Source organism: Epinephelus fuscoguttatus, linkage group LG6 (genome assembly GCF_011397635.1).
Source record: "Epinephelus fuscoguttatus linkage group LG6, E.fuscoguttatus.final_Chr_v1".
Lineage (NCBI taxonomy): Eukaryota > Metazoa > Chordata > Actinopteri > Perciformes > Serranidae > Epinephelus > Epinephelus fuscoguttatus.
In genome coordinates, this window is record NC_064757.1 from 15,963,325 (window position 1) to 15,984,231 (window position 20,907).

At 41.0% G+C, this 20,907-nt stretch overlaps 2 protein-coding genes across 2 annotated transcripts; both read right to left on the minus strand.

Moving 5' to 3' along the window:
- npc1l1 (NPC1-like 1) lies at positions 1–13,822 on the minus strand. The gene is made up of 21 exons (XM_049579676.1): positions 13,622–13,822; positions 11,202–11,363; positions 10,121–11,032; positions 9,419–9,712; positions 9,103–9,326; positions 8,902–9,002; positions 8,636–8,808; positions 7,860–7,988; positions 6,911–7,093; positions 6,699–6,813; positions 6,323–6,588; positions 6,049–6,138; positions 5,771–5,961; positions 3,441–3,568; positions 3,201–3,330; positions 3,059–3,114; positions 2,811–2,961; positions 2,442–2,673; positions 1,705–1,818; positions 1,377–1,539; positions 1–1,287 (listed from the first exon to the last, which is right to left on the minus strand). Exons 1-21 carry the CDS (start codon positions 13,661–13,663, stop codon positions 1,076–1,078), a joined length of 4,068 nt encoding a protein of 1,355 aa, XP_049435633.1. The 5' UTR covers positions 13,664–13,822; the 3' UTR covers positions 1–1,075.
- A 5,199-nt stretch (positions 13,823–19,021) lies between these two features.
- Positions 19,022–20,753, minus strand: nono (non-POU domain containing, octamer-binding). The gene has a single exon (XM_049577932.1). The coding sequence runs from the start codon at positions 20,617–20,619 to the stop codon at positions 19,303–19,305; it is 1,317 nt and encodes a 438-aa protein (XP_049433889.1). The 5' UTR covers positions 20,620–20,753; the 3' UTR covers positions 19,022–19,302.
- Between the last annotated feature and the right edge of the window lie 154 nt (positions 20,754–20,907).

Sequence of the window (20,907 nt, forward strand, 5' to 3'; positions counted from 1 at the left end):
TTCCAGGGGGTGCATGAGGAAAACCAGGGAGACTGGCCATCTGTAAGTTGGTGTGTCTCATGGGGTCTGCATGGAAGACAATCAATGTCACAGTGGGTGCTTTGCATTTTACCTTTGTTCCATACCTGTGTGTGAAAACTTAAAGCCACCACCTGCCAACACCCCAAAAAACTCCAGCCTGGCCTCGTCAACTCATTGTCTTGAGGCATTCTCTAAAAATAAACAGGGTGACTCTACTCAGTATTTCTCATGATCAGATCCTCTGTGTCACAGAAAATGCAGATTAAACGGAAATTTTCAGAAGTTCAAATTGCATTAAAGTGTGCAGCATCTAAAAGACTTTGCTGGCTGCAGGAAGGGCATTAAGAGGTGGTATAAATACAAACTTATGCATACTAAAATCTCCATAATTTATTTAATTACACACAACCTTTCAGTCATAGACCTCTTTTCAATGGTGCAGGATCCAGTGTGTTGAGGGGTTTTTTTTGTACCATAAATAACTTTAAAACAAAACCTTGAAAATTATAATACCTAATGTTTAACACATTTATATTTTTTCACTGATTGCACATTTTATAGTGACACCACCATACTGCTACTGAAGAAACTATAATATGAAAAGTGGAGTGTGTGTTCCTTAAAATTACCCTAAACAGTACTAACGAAGTATTTACACATACAAAATAATTACATTCAATACAAAAAATACAAAATGACTGATTCAAGAATATTTGTGGACTTCCTGTCGAATAATTCCACAATTGAAACAACTAAAACTTGCCTAGCTGCAGTGCTTGTGAGGACCGACGTATAGTTATTTATATTAAGACAGGGAGGTTCACTCATATCAGCAGTCCACTCTTGCATTGCTCAGAAATATTGCACAACAGTGTTTTGTTGTCTTCAGTCCCACTGGTCCTTTTCTGATTGAGGTACATAGTTAAGTAAAGGATTTGTATACTGAGCCAAATACATGACTCCTTGTCCGCTATCTCTGTCCTTTTCTGTGGCTGTCCTTGTTCAGTTTTTTACAGAGGTATTCACTCATCCGAGCATGAACAGTTATTGGCGCTCAGAAACGGTCAATTCTCTCCTCTTTCGCCCCTGGTTGGTTATTTATAACTTGTGAAGGTCTACTGGAGTCTGGGTTGTGTATTGTCTCATTGTCCACATAGCTCAGGTTGTCATATATTTGTTTGATGTTGTTTCTCATCTCCAGCTCCTGGTTGGCTTTAATTTTGTCCTGCTGGAGCTGCAGCAGCATTGCTTTATTCACACCAGGACCTAAGACAAGGAAACATGAATTGTATTGTTAATATAGCTGGTCAAACGTCTTTGTTGTTCACATAAACAAGCACCTGTAAAGCACATACCGAAGAAGCTGAGCAGCACAGGAAGGAATATGAGTCCGTGAGCCATCCCCAGAAGTGTAATGACCAGGTTTAATCGGAAAAAGAAGATCTGGATGAGCTGCGCTTTGGCAAACGCCAGCACAAGGATGCCTGGCAGGTTGGTCATAGCAACACCAGCAAACACCTACAGGTTACACAACAAACATATTTAACAGCTGTTACTGTGTGTATATTTACACAGTCAATGAATCTGTGGCACTAAAACCGGATGTTTATTACTCAAAATTTCTGCTTTAGATTTGTGTGGGATTAACAATGTGTGCTCTAGACTGCCTTATAGTTCACTTACTGCACTGCCCATGTTTGCTGTAGCCTCCTTAGCTCTTTCTACGTGAGTGGGCTTAGCACTGAGTGCGAAGGATCTTGTCATATGAGACACAAACTCCACAGAGATGCCCACAGCCTGCAAACGACATAGAGAATGTAAGTTAGTAAAGTAAGAAATGATCATAGAAATGATTGGTGATATGATATGAATTATAAACGTCTTGCCTTACTGAAAACAAAGTATAACATCATAAATTGTCTCCAGGACACAGGAAAAATATAAGTTGTACAATAAAAAAATGTAGCAAATTAATATTGTACTTGCATAAATGTTAGGGACTCAAAATAGACTACAGATTTAAAAAAAAAAATGGTCAAAATAGGAGCAGCAGAGGGCAAAATATCTTGATTTGTCCTGATCCTTCATTTCCCATAATGCAACTCTCTCATCTTTCATGAGGTAAGAGCCTGGTGAACACCCATGTCTTTCAGAATCCACACCTCCACTTTGTAATGCAGCTTTTCATAATTTCGACTTTTCGTTCAAAATTTGAAGTTTCTAAGCCCAAATCAAGATAACCCTGATGACATCATCAAGGTCATTTTTTTACAACTTTAAAAAGCTCCCTCTAGAACCACAGAGGACATTATACATCCGTCTTCACAGAGTGAGTGGCACTCCTAATGACAAGTAAAACAACCTTAATTTGTGAAATCAGTGGAGTGCCTCTTTAACCCCCTTCACAGATGCGTTCTTACCGTGACCAGATTGATAAGGGCCACTGCGTTGTAATCGATGCCCCACAGTGTCATGACACCAACAGTGTCCACGATGATCATGATTATGGTGATTAGGTTGAGCAGACCGGAGCACAGATCCAAACCCAGCAGCAGGCAGCACACCACAAAGGTGGGCAGCAGACACAAGGAGATGTTGAAGAGTCCCTCTGGCACAATGGTCAGATACTGCTCATAAAATACATTAGTCACCCTAGAGGAAGAAGGGAAGAAAAATAATGATCAGAGATGACAAACTGCATAGGTTTAACCAGCATCACCATGTATATTATGAAAAAAACCATTCACAGAGTAGCAGAAGATGGGAGTTCTGGAGACAAAAGTACGTACGTGTATGGAAATACTTCAAAGTCAGGAGAGGTCCCTGGTATTTCCCTCATGCCCATTGTAATGTTGTGGGCCAGCTCTCTGGCCTTCAGCAGCGCAGCAGTGAACTCCTGAGAGTTGGTTAAAGGTGTGTGGTAAGCCATGAATCGAGAGGCTGGAAACGCAGCAAAGAAAAGGATAACTTAACATACAGTTTCTATGAATACAATGAAAGATCATTGACTGCTCTAAGATGATGTCAGATGGCTCACCTATAATTTCTCCGCTCAGATCTTTCACCACAGCTGTGTCATAGGCTCCAAGACCACTGTTAAAAGAGACAGTAAGCAGTGAGATTGTTGTTTTCATGTTGTGATATCTTTATGTGTGTGTACATGCTGCTATGATACACACCCTTTGGGGCACTGCAGGTCTGGCCTGTTACCCAGGAAGTCAGGGAGGAAGCGGTTGAATTGTTCCACAGTGGGCCTAAGGACACCATCTGGTGGAGTAGCCATACACTTCCAGGGACATCGGAAAGGCGCTATTGAGACACAAAGGCAGAGTAAGTGGTAATAAAAAAAAGGGTAATGTCTTTCATCATATGAGGAAATTCAAAGTAAAGAATGTGTGTGTCGTTGTGGTGATTCTCACGTTCGCTTGCAGGACAGAACTTTCCAGCATTTGGACCAAAGCCGTACAGACGACAACATCTGGATCCAGGGTTTAGCCAGTCAATGAAATCATCTACCCAGGAGTTAGAAGGAATAGCCAGGTAGGATCTACAGATCACAGTGAAAGTTTGTTAAAGGAAGGCTGTAATGCAAATATAAAAGTGTTATTCTATATTTTTCTTATAGTCACCAAGTCCCATGAATAGACCAAAAACAACAATCCCTTAGTCCATCCATCAATACTAACTCAGAATGAACTGTGCTATCTGTCCATTTAGTGTAAAGGTGGAGCCAGGAGATGGTTAGCATAGCATAAAGACTAGGGATGTCCCAATCTGATATCAAAGATCTCTATTGGGGCCAATCAAGCATTTTTTTTACTGATTGGGATCAGCTATATTGAGCCCAATCCAATCCTTTGTTTTTTTTTGTCAGCTGTAACACAGATGTTTTTACTCACAAAGATTTCACGCTCGGCAATGCAACGGGTGGAGCTGCTGTCAGCTCCCTGCTATCTGTCTCTCCACCCTGTGTGTGTGACAGCAGGGGCTGAGCCACGCCTGCGATAAAATCCCAAATACCATAAACAACAGCAAAATTCTGTATAAGACTGATTATTCATCTCATTTATCTTATTAATATGCGCTTGATTTATTTCAGCTCAGTACAAGAGAGTATCTTGCTTTTTGCTTGTTGGTGCATGGTGTTGCACCACTGACAGTTATGACACCACTGCAAGTGTAACAAAAGCTCTGCAAGCAAACGATGTGCAAAAGATGTAGAGGCGGCAAAAATAAATACATAACAGAGTACAGTTCCTTCAGATAACTCAGGCAAATTAAGCAACAAATACTGGAGAATACTCCCTTAAAGTAAAAGAGAGGGCTTGTTACTTCATACTTTATTTTTATGTTAAAAAAAAAAAGCAGTAAGGAGAAGCAATGCAGAGCTGTTCAGTTGTTAAGCATGTACAGTGGATTTATTTTGATGATTTTAATGACCGTGAAGTGTGCACTGTTAATTGTATTATCTGGAAGGACAGAAGCATTGCATCAGAGCAGGGCGATACTCAATTTTTAATGACTTGATTGAGATTGGGGTAAAAAAAAAAAAAACTTGATTGGGACATCCCTAATAAAAGACCATGGCCTTGCTCCCTCTGTGAAACCCTTAGTCGCCTCGTACGGATAATAGTAAAGGTGCAGTAGGCAGATTTTGTTAGAACTTTTGCTAGAACATGGTCAACTTGAGTGTGACATCATTCCCAGCACCGACCTCCGACTTTCGAGGTAAATGAATGCAGCATTACAGTACGGACGATAAAAATGAAGCTACAGCTAAAAGCCATTTAGCTTAGTTTAGCATAAAGACTGGACACAGGGAGGACACAGCTTGCTGCAGCCATGATATTGTTGTAAATCTTTTCTAAGTCTCGGCAAGGAAGTAAATGAGCGTATTTCCCGAAATGTCCAATTATCCTTTTAACTTTTGACAGTGATAGCCTACTCACATTACTGACATTTAAGTTAACACAATCTGACCTAATTTTAGCATGCATTGAAAAAGTGAACCCTTCCAGGAAATTGAATATATTTCTTAACCAGCACAATTGCCTTTTTTAGTTCACATCTTTCACTTTCATATAGTAGGCTAATATAGTTCTGGCAAGTCCCCCTTTATGAAAAGAGCTTTGCCAGCAAGCAACTAATAATCAGTCAGCGATCCTTCTTATCTAACGGAAACAAATGTGCGCTGTAATATAATCCATCTGTCACAATTGCTTTAAGTGATTTATTGATACTATATATCATAATGACATGTCAGATGTGTCATATAATTCTCTACTGTAAGTGTTGGAATTCATTTGTGCAGCACACATTATCTGTTTAATGGAAACTATATACAGACAAAAAAGGTTTATCGCTCCCATTAATCAACCTGGTCATAACCATAACACAATGGTTTGAATAGAATAAAGGCAGTAATTGTAGGGGATGTTTTGGGTGTTTGCTCTCTATGGCTGGCATGATCACCCAGAGGCACCCGTTATCTGCTCAGCGGCTTTCATGTAACCAAGTTCATCATTAACTGATCTGATTGCTAGTATGTAAGAGGTTGCTACCATGATATCAGGAGGTTCAAGGATCTGTCAGTGAAAAATAATAATTTGAAGGACAAACGCAGAAAACCACCCTTCCCCGGACTGAGAAAAGCAAGTGGTTGATGTAGAGTTAAGCTGAGCAGCCATGTGTTGTCAAGACCAGGTAAAAGTGTATAACCCGTCAACAACCTATAAATGAAAAAACTCACAGATCAGGGTAGTTGGTGGCGTACTGAATCTTCTGGGTGAGTGAGAACTGATCACAGCCTACGCTGGAGCAGACTGCATTCATGCCCTCCACAGTGTTGAAGTTGAAGCCCTTTTTTGTTACAAAGTAAACAGGGACTCCGACTTCAAAGTATTTGTACAGGTATTGGAAGTAGTCCAGCATGTAAGAGCCCTGCATCAAAAACAGAATAATGTTTGTTAGGTTACATTGAAAGGGGAGTGTGCAGGTGTTTGTGTTTCTGTAGCAGTGCTTACTGACCTTAGGCATAGCCAGTTCCTGATCCAGCCCCACAGTCACATTAAACATGAGGAATAAGGATCCACAAAGCATGAAGATGAAAACCACCATCTAAGGAAAGCACAGGACAGAATGTATTCAACAAATATCCAGTTAAAGGGCCTCTCTATGTGATAAGCAAATACATGTTTGTGTATGGGAGCCTTGGATTTAACTTTAAAGACACACCAGAGACCACAGATTGAAAATAATTTTCTTATGTCTTATGTCATAACTAAAGTGTTAGAAACTTTACCACTATGATTCTGGTGTAACGGTGCAGTAGGACAGGGGCGTAATATTTCCTCATGAAGGGCAGCAGGAAGCCCTCATTTGGCTTGTTGGGATGCATGGTTGACACTGTTACACAACAGAGCAGTTCACAGCGATTGTTGTCTTGGCGCCGGGCATCCAGGGACAGCAGGGCCACAAAGGCTGTCATCTGGAGGATGAAGTCCATAAGCACAGCCAGAGCAGCATACAGAGCAAAGGACTTCACTGCTGGCATGGTGGACAAGGCCCCTTAGGTAGCAGAACAGATACAGAGATTAATGCATTGTATTGAAACTTGATGCTCCCTCCTTACACATGCACAGAGCTATGTGGACGTAGTTTTTGCAAAAAGTTCTTACCTAGAAAAAAGCAGACAGACTCGGAGAGACTGCACAGAAGCATGCTGGGAGCTACGTTTCCAAGGACACGACCAATGTGCTCCTCTCTCTTCTCTCCCGGCCTCCGTGCATCTCTCTGAAATGGTTAAGAAGAGTAGGGTAACATAACTAAAACCAATATGCATTTCTTGCCAGCCATACTGTACATTCATGGTGCTCACAGATCTACACACCTGGTACTCTAGAACAAAAATGAAGATGTTGTCAGCTCCAACAGCGAGCACCAGAAAAGGCACGACCTGCAGAATGACCAGTGAGGAGGGGATACCAATCCAAGAGTAGAAGCCCATGGAGGCCAGGACAGAACAGCCGACCACCAGGATCCCACCCAGACCCACCAGAAACTTGGAGTCCACCTGCAAAATGCAGAGATAAGAATCTAGATGTCTTTAAACTCAGTGAACCTTTTGCATACTGTATCTCCTGCTGTATCATTTCTTCTGTATTGTATAACTTCTTGGCCAATAAACCCATGGGAGTTACAGCAGAGATAAGCACTATATAGCTGACGCAGCCATACTACAGCAGTCTCTCCTTATCGTGTATGTGATAAGTACTGTTTCAACAATTTTACTTTCTTGGTAGAGGCTTATCGTATCCCAGGCACATGTTGCATACCTCTGTTTTTATAGTAAAAAAAACATATGAAGCAACAGTTTAACCAGACTGGGGGGGGTCTGTACTTAGGCCCGATGGTGCGAAGAGCTTAAGCTAACATCAACATGCCCACAATGGCAATGTTAACATACTGTCATGCTTTAGCAGTAATACCAACGTAGTGTAGCATGCAGCTTACTATAGGTTAACACAAATGACAGCTGAGCCTGGAAGGAATGTTGTTGGTTTTGTTGGTAACTGGTTATATACCAAAGTATTAAAAAGATCAGTTGTTACAGATCATCCAGAATGGGATGAAACCATTAACGTGAACCTCATGGTGGCTCTTGAGTAAATGTCAGGGGATCATAAGTGTCATAAGCAGGAATGTCTGTGCAAAAATTATTGGTAGTCCATCCAGTAATTGTTGAATAGCCTGGACCAAAGAGGTGGACCAACCATCTGTGAGTGGCAAAAAAAGCTGAGAATGTGGAATACTGTATTAAAATAAAGGCTAAGTCTTACCAGTATGCGCTTCCATGAAGAATACTCCCCCAGTGCCACAGCAATGTACACAAAGATTACAGCATAGCTGATCATGAAGATGGGAATATCTTCTGCTGTTGTTCGATTAATCTCATCCTCCAGAGACCTCTGTAGAGCAAGGGAGAGGCCAGAGAGAAGAAAAGGATCAGGGGCATGAGAGTTAAAATAGTGAGGGGATAGAAACAGTGAGGAGAATTCCACACGTCTTTTGAAAAAGCATTTTACCTAATTTAGATATGGGGTGATGTTGAGCAGGGAGGATAAAGGTAGAGAGAGATAAGGGATGACATGCAACAAAGGTCCCTGGGCGGACTCAAACCAAGGACATTGAGATCACGTGGTCAGGGTCCTAAAAACCCTCAGCCACCAGGACGCTAATTTACGTTTTTACATTGTAGGAATTTACATCTCCCAGAACGGCAAAGGCATGACCCACCCTACTCTCCCTCTGACTGGCTTGTACTTGTCACCTTTGTTGACTAGGTTTGTTAGGTTTAGGCAAGAGGTGTGGGATTGGTTAGGGTTAAGGTTAGCCAGTCAGAGGCAGAGAAAAGCAGAGCAGGGAAGGTAATGCCTTCACCATCCTAGGAAATGCAAGTTTGCCACCAAGACGCCCTGGCTACTGATCACTTAGAACAACAATTGCCAATCACAAAATCAACCCAAATTTCTTAGTTGAAATGTAAAACTTGTGAATGTTTTTGCTATGTGACAGACATATAATATGCTTCATGAGATTCCATATTTTTCTCTACCTCTGCCATGTATGCAAAGGTGAAGTTGGAGGCTGGGTTCTTCTGGTAGTCCTGGACAATTTTAAGAAACTCTGTCTCCCACTGCATAGCCACTTTGAACTTAGGGTTGCTGCGATCGTAGTTGTTGAGAGAGAAGGTCAGGATGAAAGCTGCAGCGTTGGTGAAGTCGTCATCTGGGAAAAGCAAGACGTATAATGTTCAAGCGAATTGCCCTTTTGGGTTTATTGTTCAGGTATTTTGTGTGTAAATGATGTTGGTGAACTCACTCTCGTAGCCTCCCACGGCCAGGAAGGGGAAGACTGGAGCTCCATAATCAGCCATGCAGCTCATACCTAAATCAGTGATGTCTTTGAAGGACAGGGGAGAGCTAGAGAAGAGATGGAAGAAGGGAAGGTCATGTTAAAGCTCCTGAACAGTTGCAGATAAATTTCCAGCCTGATGTGAAATTCCATCTGATAAATCCTTACTTGAGGCAGTAGACTAAGTGGTCTCTCCAGTCCACCTCTTTGGTGACCCCCAGCTCTGTCATATTCACCTTGGCGTTAATGTTGTCTAGGCTGTTCTGGAAGTACTGTGGCAAGCTGTTGACTGCACAATCCGTCAGGGAGGGGTCGGATGGGTTCAGCGGTGCAAAACACACATCCTTTAGAGTCACTGTGCGGTTCAGATCCTCTGACCAGAACTCAATATTCTAAAATTGGCATAAAAGACACATCAATGTGGTAAAATCATATGGCGAGCTTTTGTAAATACTGTTAACTTCTAAGATTCTGGGCTCTTTACCCGGATTCGTGTCTGTAGCTCCAGCAGTTCAATGATGAGCTCTTTGGATACAAGCCCACTGAAGTTCTGTGGTCCAAACAGCAAAGAGTCATAAATGTGGCCTTTTTTGCCTGGTGCTGTCAAGATTAGCTGGTTTGTCCTGAAGAAGGGGCCAAAGTGCGTGTCGTGGAATTCTTTTTCCTGGCGGGCACGGCTGTTGGGAGCAGACCACAGCTCGACGGGATCAGTGGTGAGTTGAATGGACTTGAGGCCAGCAGAGAAGGCAGCCACAACTATAGCCGACAACAGGAGCACCTTAAATGAAGATGATGACACAGTTCTTGTAATAATGTCTGTACTCTGCTTTGCTCTAAGCCAGTTTTCCTCTCAGTGTCCCCAACACAAACAATGATACTAACATGGGGGTGCAAAAAAGTGAGAAATTTTCAAATTCTACATACAATTTGCTTTAAAGCAAGGTTATGTAACTTTTGAAAGAGACATCCTCTTGTTGCAAATGAAAAGATGAATTCATGAAAATTAAAATTCAATCCTGCTCAGTCAATACACTCAGATGTTTTGTTGCTACAGCCTTACTTAATCTAGGATGACAAGCTGTAAACGGCAGCTAGTGTTTGCAGCGAAGTAAAACAAAAAGCAGAGGTCTGTATCAATGCCTGGCATGTTTTACTGGTTAAAATAACTTTTGTGAATTAAACTAACCGTGAGAGGGTAAGAGGCCATGAGGGTTCCCCAGCGCCGAAATTTTAAGCTTAGGAAAGCTTGAGCAGCCAGGCTGTTCCTTTCAGCGCATGTCACCTCTGACGGATCAATGACCTGCCGAGTCACATCATTACTGTTCTGGTCTTTGCCTTTCCCCTTCCTCTTTCCTTTCTCTTCATCCTTTCTTTTCTGAGACCTCACCAGGTAAGACACAGCAAGGTAGAAAAGAAAGGCTAATAACAGGAGACAGAATAAGATGATTGAAATTATGAGGAAGCCGTCCGTCCCCAGCAGTTTGAAGGGGCCGCGGGGCAATGGGGGAGGCGGCACTTTCGGGCATGACTCTTGGCAGTCCTGGCAGGAGCAGACCTGACCTCCAGATGGCGTCTTCTCATTACACTTAAGAGCACGTCCATTGTAGGCAACTACGCCTTCTGGTAGACCCGCGGTGTCTCCTTCTTTTATCAGTTGGAAGTCGATATCCAGTGGAGCCAGGCCATTACTGGAGTCCCCCTGGAAGTCATACCAACGCTGGGGGGTGCACAGCTTGGCGCCATACCGACCACACATGGTAGCAATGGCGAAGCCTCCTGTGGCGGGAATCCGGACATTCTTACAGGACTGGAAGGAAGCGTCTGCAAAGGTGGTGCTGATGAATGCCTGATAACCTACCACGGCCTTCCGTGTCTTGCCCAGGCTGGTGACGTTCATGACCTTTGTGACTTTAACTGTCTGGCTCTGGTTGGGGCTGCAGGTGTTGATACAGTGCAGATGGGCAAAGTTCTCAGCACAGGAAGGGCAGCGGACCAGCACTGCCTTGGACAGGGTCAGACTCATTTCCAGGGATGACAGCTGTTTGATGGAGCAGCAGGCGAATGTGTTGCCCTCTCCACGATCCAACATGGGACACACCTGCAGCAAGAACAGCTGCTGTTTTACAAACTGACAGACTCAAACATGAACTCACTTCTTGTCAAATGAATACTTTTAAAAATTGATTTCTCAAGAAAAAAACTACTCTACCATATTTTATTCAGTCATGTTCTCTGCTTCATTTAAACATTAAGCTGGACCCACAGACCTGTTTGAGTTTCTTGTAGTGCTCTCCTTTAATGGCTCGGGCACTGCTGTAGTTTAAACAAGGGACAATAGGGGGGATGAGGGTCTCCCCTAGTGATGGGTTACGACCACATTCCTCATAGAAAGCACAGTAGCCTGCTTCATGTTGGGCCTCAGAGAGCACCTGCACAGAAAACAAAGTTGTCACAAATAATCACAGTCGGGGAAACCACATTAGGTTGTAAGTGAAGAAGAAGGCACACTTGGGACAAGTCAAGAGATTTCAACAAAAACTCTTTACATTTTATATGATCATTTGAAAGTATAGTATGTAAAGTTTGTAAGCACTATCTGTCTCCATGTTTTACAATGAAACACTGTAGTTATGTTTAGTGGGACACAACTGTTAGATAAATTAAACAGACAAGGTTCAATCAATTATATTTAGATTAAAATGCATTGCATTTGATCAGTGTTCAAGGTTGATTACAACCACAGCCCACATCTGCAGAAGAATATAATATACAAAAATCAATTACACTATTTTCATATTAAATACACTCTTTAATAATAAGCTTTTCATAAAGTCTCTTTTTTTCATCTTTATCAAGACTTTGTAAACTAAATGTTAAATTAAAAACAGTTTGCTTTAATAGTATATAATAGTAAAATGGTAAAATTATTTATCCATACGGTCCTCACTATTAGAAGTTTCCGGCGATTGATATTTTTGTGTTTTAACTTTATTCTTTTTTGTTGGCATAACCATTATTTTTAATGACTTTTTCATATTTATAAAAGGACTTTGGTTGACAACTGTGTGATAAAAAGATACATACATTGGCTTAAACTTGAGTGAGTAAGCCAAACACAATGTAGACTGTCGTAACATGTATTGTGTAAAATTTATTTCAGTCTTTATACAACAACCAAAATCAAAAACCGAAAATAAATAACTGGACCCTGCAACTGTAAATTTAACACTTTGATTACTATGAAGAATGAAAACAGACAATCTAGTAATACGTTTCTAACATGGCTAGGAGTGTTGCTTTTGAAATGTCATCTTTTAAAAATGACAACCAGTTTTACATTAGATTACTTTATACAAATATCTTATTTACTATTTCTTTAGAACTCTCAGTTGTACGGAAGATTTTAAATGCCTAAATGAACAAAAAAACAAATCAGATGAAGTGAGCTGCAATATACATTCCATCCATTTTCTGTAACCACTCATCCTCATTATCGTTGTGGGGAGGGCTGAAACCAATCTCAGCTGACACTGGGCGAGAGACAGGGTACACCCTGGAGAAGTCGCCAGATTAACACAGGACTGACACATATAGGCTACCCCCTTTTCCACTAAAATAAATGCATGTATGTGGGTTTTTTTAAACACGTGCAATACAGGTTCTTCCTTTTTAATATATCTTACTTATTCAGTCTCTCTTTCAAACTCAGTGCAGACTAATTTGGATCGATACTATGTTTCCATCATTGCCTATCGGAGCCGGGGCCAATAAATACCTGTGATTACGGCAGAGTCATTTAACCAGGGTGTGAATACCGACTGTAACTTTTCCCATTACATTAAAAAGACAGATATTAGCAGTTGTTAGTGTTTTTTGTGCAGTGGAAAAGGGACTACAGAGACAGACAACCATTTGTGCTCACAGTCACACCTATGTGCAGCCTCAACCCTCTTGCCGTGAGGTGACAGTGCTAACCACACCTATGATACACATCGTAATATGTGATTCATTTTCATGTAAAAATGAAATACGTGTTATAATTTGTATAGGTGTTTAATATCTTCCACACAGTTGAGTTTACAACCACAGAAGACGTTTTATCTAAGGAAACATTTATCTACGAGACTAAACGCTGTAGCTCTTAGCTCTGTGAACACTTACCTTTGCTTCAGATACAAAGATGAGACAAAGCCCTCAACTGTCATTTTAGCTTTGACATTTATGATGCTTTACTGACGGAACAAATTGTCAACTGTTACTACTACTACTGTTACTAACATCTGGATCCATAATTAGCCTACCGTTTAATTGCAACATTTCCTCGTAGCTGTAAGGGATTAGATTGATTTAGTATTTTGTTTACAAAAGCAATTATATGTATTCTTCAACTTCAATTGTTGTCACGGATCAGATAAAAGTCTATTAAGGTTTTAATACTAGAATATGAGAATAAAGCAGTGTGAGGTCATTATGCTGCTGACGGAAACAAAATTTGGATACAGGGTCCTGTATTTATTCTTACAAATTTAATATTTATTAAGTGTGCTTCTATTGTCGGCTTGCACAGAGCAGATTGCTGCCTCCTTTTTCATTTCGCGGTATGCGTACATGTGACAAATGAAGCACTTGAACTTGAACCTGAACTTGAACTTGAACTCAACAAAGAAAAATCACCAGACCAACTTACCATACAAGTCAGAAAAGTGATCAGGGTTGAGATGCGGACCATGATTCCTGAATATCTGTCAGCAAGAGAAGAGTCAAAGTCCTCAGGTGCAGTATGTAATGGAGTGTATATTAATCACTGCTGCCCTGTTTGAAGATACATTAGACAAAGTAAGACAGTGAGAGAAGGACTCTCCTATTGTCAGCCCGTCCGTCTGTCTGTCTAACAGTGTTAGGGTTGGGAAAGGAGAAACATCAGGACATGTCCGTTGTCACCACTCTTGTGATGTCACACGTTTCTTATCTGGTCTGATGCTGCAGCTGGCCAATCACAGCTACAGATGGCCAATTCCTCTGTCTGATAATTAACACTGGGGAGATTTTGATACAGTTGCTGGGAGATCCAAAGCAGAGGGAGAAACTACAGGAAAATCCGATATAACAACCGCACCCAGCTCTTTGCTAACATATATCTTGAGTCATATATTTTTACTGGCCCTCCGTGACTTTTGGTGTTTCTGTTGAGGAACGTACAGACATTGGTTGCCCTGAATCGATCAATCCGTTCACTGAACATGTCATTCCTGAACGTGAACTTTAGACCATCAGTTAAGTGACACTGCTATGTACAGATCTGATCTGTAGGGGAGAGAACTATCTCTGATAATGTCCCTGATAAAGGTCTTTCTGACATAGAGTTTTCTTTTAATTGTGTTTTTTTTTCCACCCCACATCAAACCTGGTGACAGCCTGAAGATGATAACAGGCTGCCAAGCCAAGCCAACGTGACTAATCACTTCCTGGATCACATCCTACAATATCAAATCCACTTTGTAATTATGTTGTTATCACATGTCAAGGTCACGGCTGAGATAAAACTCTCAACCAAGGGTCCACGATCATGCCTCTAGTGCATCAGAGCTATCAGGGCGAAGGTGCATGAGCATCTCAATTAGTGATAAACAGAGATGGTTAAAAAGACAAGAAGAAATGGGGCAGATATGGTGATGTTCTTTGTTCTTTCTCTACTGATAAGACACGACATTGTGCAGAATTTTGTAACTTAGCCAGCAAACCAAAAACTGTTATGCTATTCATACCAAAAGTTAAAATCATGTGATTTATCTGCATTACCATCTATTTGTCCACTTAAGTATTGTAACATTGGTTGTGCAGCACTGAAATATTGGTAAGTAATATTAAACTTAAAGTTCCTACTTCTTCTATGTAGTGTTTTACCTGGCTCTTCTGCAGGACATGGTGTACTGCACCTATTCTTTATGCCTGCCTATCTCCACTTTGGCAAGGGAGTCTGCCCATTCATAAATTGATTTTACAAGATTCAGTAAACCTTTGGATGTTTGAAAGAAATCACAAGAAATCACTTCAGAAATCCAAAGGGCATAGACTAGGTTTAAATGGGGGCGGCACAAGGCTGTCTTGGTTTTTTAAGGGGTGTAAGAAAACTTTTTTTTAATACAGTAGGCCTACATCCCAGCATTTTATTCATGTCTGTGAAGAAAACTAAATGAAATTAATATTCTTTAAATTCTGAATTATTATTTAGATATAAACTTCAATAAAAACTAGAATTACTGTTTCACAGTTGAATAAAGACCAGTGAAGACCTGAACACGAGCTATAGTCACATTCTTCACTGTCTGCTAAAAAGTCTCATCCTGCATTAGAAAAGTACGCAGTTGAAACAACCAAAGAGCCGATAGAATAATGGCCAAACAGCAGGGAGAAGAAAACACTGAATTTGTCAAAAATAAATAAATAAATATAAAACCAAAAATACAGAGAATTGTGGAAATAATCAAATTTCATCAAAAACCCAAATTCCTCATTTTATAAAAACTTCCTGCAGGTATTGCAGTTTATCAGTTGTTCTGTACAATCAATGTTATGTATTGAATACAATATATCCATAAAACATGTCACTTATTCAGGGGTTGGCAGTTTATTCAATACTAGAAAAGGGTTCCCTTTAGGAAAAGGTTTAGGAACTACTGCACTAGACCTTTAATGCTATATGTTCATTATAGTCATGGTTATTTGTGATGGCGTATCTTATTGCATTCAGTTTTACAGGTATTCCTTTTGTTGTTCTCATTGTCCATTTAAAATAAAATCTACATCAAAGTGAACTAAGTATTTCAAATCATTCATTCATTCACTCATTATCCATAACTGCTTATCCTTGGGTCACGATGGGGGCCTGAGCCAATCCCAGCTGACATTGGGCAAGAGGCAGGGTACACCCTGGACAGGCTTACACAAATCAACAAATATAGGTTGAGTACTTAAAAACTCTTGTTGCTAAATTATTTTAACATCTTAAATAAAAGCTCCACACAAGTTTTTCTTGAGTTTTAAAAAGGGAGGATGGAGGACGGATAAAATTGAATGAAATAAGGTTTTTAAAAGTATTTATAGGTTTAGAAAACATGATAACATGATACCATAGTTCATTTAAACTACCCAGACCAACAACATTACAATACATATTACAATTTTTTTTGTTTGTTGTTCTAGTCATCTCTTGATTAGTTTATTCCTGGTCTGTTTTATTACATGGAGAGGTGCACAGTGTACTGGCACCGATTCTTTATAAGAGCCTGTTTCCTTATGTGCCAGGGACTCACCCATTCATAAATCCTTTCGAAAAAATTCAGCACGTATCTGTATTTCTGAAAGAGATGCTTCCTAAAAAGCCAGAAAAACAATGGGTAGAGGCTAGGTTTGAATGTGTGCCACTACATTTTGCGCTTTGCATATCAAATATTCAAGATTTGACAACAGCTCCACAAATAACAGATGTTATATTTATGCAAAGGTATGACACCGTTTTTAGGACAGCTTTTCACAAAAGAGTAATTTTGCTTCAGATAAATACATACCTTATGTTTACCATGACAATGTTGCATTTTTGTTTAGGCTGTACTTGATCGCATTGTATTATACTGGTGTTCTTTTGTCCCTTTGAAATACAATCTACATCACTATGGACTGAGTATTAAACATTATCATTATAATTTGATCACTTAAAAACCTCCACACAAGTTTTTCATTGAGTTTCAAAGAGAGAACAAAGGAGGTTAGTGCTGTGAGTCTTAATAAATTCATAACAGATTATAGACATTTAAGTTCCAACAAAAGTGCAACAGTACAGTTTAATTAATTACATAATTTTGGGGGAACCTTTCCATTTTGTGGTGTGTGTGTGTTATTAAATTAATTTCTACTCTTTATTTAGCAATCGATTATTTTACTCCCACTTTGTTTTGTCATCTTAGTATAAACTGGAGAGGTATACAAGAATTTTGGAATAACTGGTGACGAATATCTGCTAGATCACAGTGTTCTTCTAGCGTGCAGGCTCAGAGGTGTGATCGATATAAAAAGAATAGTTTTACAGAGATCTGTAGAAAATCTTTTGCCATCTATCTGTCAAAGTACAGTGTTTAAAAGTGCTCATCTCAACCATTTTTCTCTAAGACTTTGCTGATCTTACCTCCTGATAATACACACTTTTCCCTCTTTATGATCCATGTCCTTATCAATCATCATTTATGGAGCTGTCATTGTGCTGCAAGATGGTCTTGACTTTTTGGACTCTTATACGGGTGAAGGATAGTTTCCTTGGAAAGACCTTGGCAATCAGCTGATCTCAAATACCACTGTCACTTTCCTGACTTTATTTTTTTTTAATTTTAGTTTGGATGTTTGGTTTGTACTGAGCAGCTGTCCAGCCAGAGCGACACAAAAGTACTACAGCATAACCTGGCTCTTGTCACTGCCCTCACCCGGCACATGCAGGCTGCAACTGTACGGCTATTATACAAGCCTAAACAGTTTAAGGCTGCTTCTATTGACACAGCCCTTGTTTACAAACCAGACTTTCTCTGCATGCTATTTCTGTTTGGGTTTCATCTCAACAGGTCACTAGATGAGGGGCTTCTTCATGAAACTCAAATACTCACTGCTGGCAGGGCATGGATCGGTACTGTGATTCACAGGCTTCTGATCATCTTTTGAGCAGGCTTTGATCTTTAACCTCTGGGTAAATTAATTCACAGAGCTGTGCATGAAACTCATGGTGGAAAACTTACTTGACAGCACCTGTAATTTTCTGATGTGGTGAGCCTCTTCCATCATGTTTATTGAGCAGGATACAAAAAAAAGCATGTCTGAATCAGACATTTCTCCTGCTGCCAATTTAAAGTAAACACCCTCCTTCCTTTTGTGTCATTACTCAGTAAGCTGTGACACATTGTTTATGTGTTGTCACTGTGTAGGTATGCAGGTGTCACTACTCTGTGTCACTTCAGACTGTGTGGGCAGGAGCGTTTGCTTTGTTCTTCACTCAGTGATCACAAATTCATTCAGCTTCCTCCTTAACTAGATGGTGAATGAGTCACGAAGCATCTAGTTTGGTAGGTGGTGATTTACCCAGGGAGTCAGGCTTCCATAAAAATCAGGAAGCACCAAGGCCTTTTTAAACAGCACTCACTTTATGTTGCCATCGTTCCAGTACGCTTTAACTGTGGCACACCCAAGTGTATTAGAGCCATTATTGGCATCAACTACACCTGTGATTTTCCTGTTATAAAATAACAGGACAGCTATTGGTTGCTATGCTCGCTAACTTGAGGTGAAATCACTGCAAAGCTATAGCCATGGAGTCAGCATTGGGGTGTGTGTGTGTGTGTAACATCTGACAGGTCTGTGATGAGCCCCCCTGTCCCTCCAAATATTACAATTACTGCCTTGCATCACTGTAGAACCAACTGACCCCTTTCATAAATGTATCACAGCAGGATAAACACAGCTGAGCCCAATAAACCAATAATCCATCAGGTTAAATTTAGATATTCACATCAGCAGGTATTGACAATAATAATCAAAAATATAACATTACTGTCAATGCATCTCATTAAATTTCTTTAAATATTAGCTGCAGCTGTGTAAAAGTATAAATACAGCAACATATGATAACAACTTTAACTGCTCATTCTTTAATTTTCATGACTATTTTGCACCATTTTCTTCCTGACTTAATGGAGATAGTTATTAATGTGACTTTATATGCTGCCTTGTTATCATTGTTGGAAATTAGCACCAGTCCCCAACCAAATTTTGCTAAAATATATTAGTGGCTGTTAGATTTGCTTCGCTCACCAGCCCCCACCATTATTTTTCAACCCTGCTTGGAAATGTAACTCAGGCCATTGATTCATCAGTGCCACAGTGTTTAAAAATCAATACGCTATTCAATAGCAGGAATCAAGCTGACAGCTGTGATAATACACAGAATCAAGAACCAGAGTGAGACTTTCCCTAAGTATGGGACCAAAATGTAGATAAACCTTGTGTTTATGGTGACATATTTGGCTCCATGCAGAAATATTAAACAAACTTCTTAGGGAATCATGAATTTATTCCAGAAAAGTCAACATGTCCAGGACACAAAACATCTGCTATCCCTATGAAAAATAGACTAACGGTGAAAATTAAAAGAAAATTCATGGCTCATTTGGAAAGTTATGACATTTTAGTACTAGAGACATAACTCAAAATGTACAAATAAAAAGGTAAAAAAGAAATACATGCAACAATTTTCAAAGTTCAAAAAGTAACACTCACTACCTGAACTTTAAAATACAGTGAGTATGAAAAAGGAAGTAATAGACATGTGATTCAAAATCTGCGTTGCTTGTTAGGTCCATAGTCTCCAGGCCCAGGGAGGCCTCTTGGGAAGCCGCTCTGACCTCCAGGCATGTTGTTGTTTCCTGACCCCGGCATCATTGGAGTATTCTCGGCAGCCATGCCTGGAGTACCAGTAGGACCAGAACTGCCACCCAGCGAATTTCTGTTCATCCCATGACTGCCCATGTGCATCCTCATGTCTTGCTCCCTGTTTTCAGAGAAGTTGCCTCTGAAGCCCTCCTGCTGCCTCTTCAGCATCTCCTCATTGCGCATCCTCATCTCCTCCTCTCTCCTCCGGCGTTCCTCCTCCTGCCGGAGCTCAGCCTGTTTCCTCTTCTGCACCTCCTGACTGTGGAGCTCCTCCATCCTCCGCAGCTCCTCCTGCCGCCTCAGCAGGTCCTGCCTCATCAGCATCACTTGATGCTCGTGTCTGGCTGCCTCCATCTCAGCCTCCAGCTTCTCCTGAGCCTCCTTCATGTTGCGTTCTACCATCTCATACTGCTGCTTCTCCATCTCCATCAGGGCCTTCCAACGCATGGCATACTCGTACTCAAAGGAGCCCGGCTGAGCAAATCTTGGTGGCTGCTCACGCTCTTTGTGATACTGCTGGTTTTTGTTAATGATTTTTTCTGACAGTCCCTCCTCCTCATCAAGTTGTTCCATAGGCTCCACTGTAATAGGGCGAGGGAATGCTGTGAGGAGATAGGCACCATCACTGCACTTATCCAAAGCCTTTCTTGCAGCTGGCTTTGAGGTGTATTCCACTATTCCCTTCCCCGTGGGCCTCCCTCGGTCATCCACTATGACCACAGCTCTTTCTATCTGCCCAAAGACGGCGAAGGCCTCCTCCAGCAGCTCGTTGGACACAAACTCGGGCAGATTTCTCACAGCCAAAGCAGCACCGTGTGTTGCAAACCTCACCCGTATGGGCCTGCCTCTGAATGGAGTATCATCCAGCTCGGCTCTAGCAATCTCTGCTATGATCCTGGTCTCCAGCCGGATGAAGCCGAAGCCTCTTTCCTTGTTGATAAAGATTTCACTGGCATTGCCGTACTTTTCAAACAGCTTCTCGAGATCCTCCTCGGTAATTCCGGTTGGCAGGTTTCCTACAAACAGCCTGCTGCGCTGGGTGAAGGTTTTCTCCCCGGGCTTCCTGAAGCTCTGCAGGTCCAGGGTTAAGGCCTCGTTGGGCTTGGTTTGATCGCTGGGCTCGGGCTGCTGGCCGTTTGTGTTTGTTCCTCCGGGCTTTTTCTGCTCCCCCGGGCGGTTAGACCCGTGGTTGTGCTGGGGGCCTCTGTTTCCTTGCATTTTTACCAATTAATTAAAACCCGAGGCGAAGAATCGCTCGATAAAAAACACAAACTGTTAGCAGACAGTAGCGCACAAAGAACTGTGAAAATGGCGAAGCTGCGTGCTGCCGCTACGCTATTGTGACCTCACTTTAGTGCGACGTTAGTATATAACTATGTGACGTCACCTCTGTGCGACGGTGCGATAAATAAACAAAAAAGCCTGGTATCGGCTGTTCTAAAATCTTAAATTATACAGCAACATGCTCTATATATATATACACAATACCACCGCTTATTAGATTCG